The 2,297-nt window shown below is 39.4% G+C and overlaps 1 protein-coding gene across 1 annotated transcript; it reads right to left on the bottom strand.

The window, feature by feature from the left end:
• Positions 1–567: 567 nt before the first annotated feature.
• LOC138032486 (uncharacterized) lies at positions 568–1,767 on the bottom strand. Its single transcript, XM_068880189.1, has 2 exons — positions 1,611–1,767; positions 568–1,189 (listed from the first exon to the last, which is right to left on the bottom strand). The coding sequence occupies exon 2, from the start codon at positions 1,176–1,178 to the stop codon at positions 660–662; it is 519 nt and encodes a 172-aa protein (XP_068736290.1). The 5' UTR covers positions 1,179–1,189; positions 1,611–1,767; the 3' UTR covers positions 568–659.
• Between the last annotated feature and the right edge of the window lie 530 nt (positions 1,768–2,297).

Below are 2,297 nucleotides of genomic sequence, written 5' to 3'. Positions count from 1 at the left end.
GATTGAGTAATGATTCTTAAAGGCCCATTTCCATTACTAGGGCTAACGCTCACGTGGTTTATATAGGTAGAAAACTAACATTACCCTTAACAGTTAAGTCTGTTGAAATGTAAGTGCAACACGGCCAACATTTGCAAAAACGTAATTTTTCCTTGTAATGATTCTTAGGGCTCGTTTCATTTGGAGACGAAAGAGTGGTTGTAGATGACAGGGATACGTAGAGGCCCAAACGATAAAACAGTATTGTAGGTAGGGGAGTATTAGAGAATTATACAATGTGCATGGAGTATTTGTAAGAAAAAAAACTGACGAGATTTGGTAATGATCCCGATGCATTTAGCAACTTTGAAAGAAATTGCTTTGATATGTGGTTGCCATAACAGGATTTGATGGATAATGACACCCAAAAATCTTGTGTTGTCTTCTCATTTTAGTGTATTATTATTAATGGTATTAGAGATACCATTAACATTATTTGTCTTTCTCGAAGAGTGAAATAAAATTTAGACCCCAGTTAGCGTTATAATCCGGCAGCATGTTATCTTTCAAAAATCATCTACTACTGAATGTCAAAAAATGAAAACTTTTTATTGAAATTGACAAGTATAAGAGTGTAGTGCCTTCAAGTACAGTTGAGTCTGAGACTGAGTGTCTTTGGCTTAGTTAGCTAACAGCCCATACACATCTGCGCACGTTTGCCCCCCGTTATCGCTCTCGGTGTGGTCTTTCAAGTCCTCTCCATGCCACAAACGCAGCTCGGTGTTGGCATGTACGCAATGAGGTTTCTTGCTTTCACAGAAGACAAGGACAGAGGAGGAAGAATCATAACCTACTAAAGCGTATTTTCCTCCACTGTTAACTTTTGATGCTTCTGGGGCTAAAATCTTGTTGGTGTTGTCAGTCAAGATGGCTTCGAGGCGAGTTGAATTCGGTGTACATCCCCAGTAACTGTAGGAGCTTCTATTACAGGTCACCTTCCCCGAGCGGTGGACGATCATGAATTGACTCACAAAGATGTTTCGATTGATTGTAAACCGACCAAATTGGTTTCCCTTGGCACCGAAGCAGACTGGCGAATTATTGAACTTCACCCACTGAGGACAGTTAGAAGACGCTTGGCTTGGGAAAGGAAAATCCACGGTAAGAAATACCATGATCAATAGCAACTTGAACGACATGGCTTCAGAATCTTGAACATGAGAACAAATAGAAAAGACATCAGTACAAAGCTTAAACGGTGGAAGTACATGAGTCATCGAACTTCACTTTCTCACCAACGTTGTGAATACTACACTCTAGAATTTGGGAAGCCAATTAATTTGAACATTAACATGGGCTTCAATATGCTGTAAGAAGACGGGTAATCCCTCTGTTGGTGTCAGAGAAAAGAATAAAGAATGGTCTTTCTTCATTTTCAAGGACAAATCGAATGACAATGTTTTTTCGAGAAAATAGCGTTCATTGCATTATTCCGTTCTTATTCCTAATTTCAGTTACTGGCTTTAATTTAATTTTCTCTCTAAATGGTAATTGCCAAATTTAAATATACTACAAATAGTAATGTCTGTTTGGGACAAAACAAGTTTCCTGCAGTTCAAGAAATACCTTACATTGGTGTGAGGGACGAAGAAATTGCTCCAGCAATTCAGATCCTACAATGGGTTTTACTGTTAAACTGACGTCGAGATGAGAATGAGCATTGACTTATCATCACCAGCTTAACAGTCATTGGATAGGAGCGACTAAATGGGGAAAACTCGTATTTTCTCGCCAAGCGAAATGACGCAGTATAAGCGACAAATTACTCTTGTCAGGGTAATGCTTTGAATGTAAATTTCTGCCGGTTAGTCTCAAAGAAAATTGAGTTTGCTAACCTGACAAGATACGACTTCCTCGTGGCCTGTAAAGTGCGAAAGTGGTAGCAGGAGACAAACCGCGACTGTTTCTGAGAGCGGTCTAAGTACTGGAAGGAGTTCAGTCAGCCTGTGTTTGATAAGATACTTGTATTACAATAATTACTTCGATTTACTACAACTACTGTAAAAACTAATTTTTTAATGACTTCCGCCCCGAAGTGCAAGCATATCAGATCCCAGCTTCTTTGCTGTCACTTAACAAATGTAAAATTGCGGGACGACAGAAAGTGACGTACATTGAGTGATAGGCGCTTGAGACAAATTAGTTTCTTGAAAAATTCCGTTCTTGTCAAGTTGTCGGTGTTAGAAGCTTCGTAGATGTTGTGCTCGTCTCCCGGGCTCATCTATATTTTTTGCAATTGCTGTCTTTTCCCAACACAC

Source organism: Montipora capricornis, chromosome 14 (assembly GCF_036669925.1).
Source record: "Montipora capricornis isolate CH-2021 chromosome 14, ASM3666992v2, whole genome shotgun sequence".
Taxonomy (NCBI): Eukaryota; Metazoa; Cnidaria; class Anthozoa; order Scleractinia; family Acroporidae; genus Montipora; species Montipora capricornis.
This window is presented reverse-complemented; position numbering and strand designations above follow the sequence as displayed.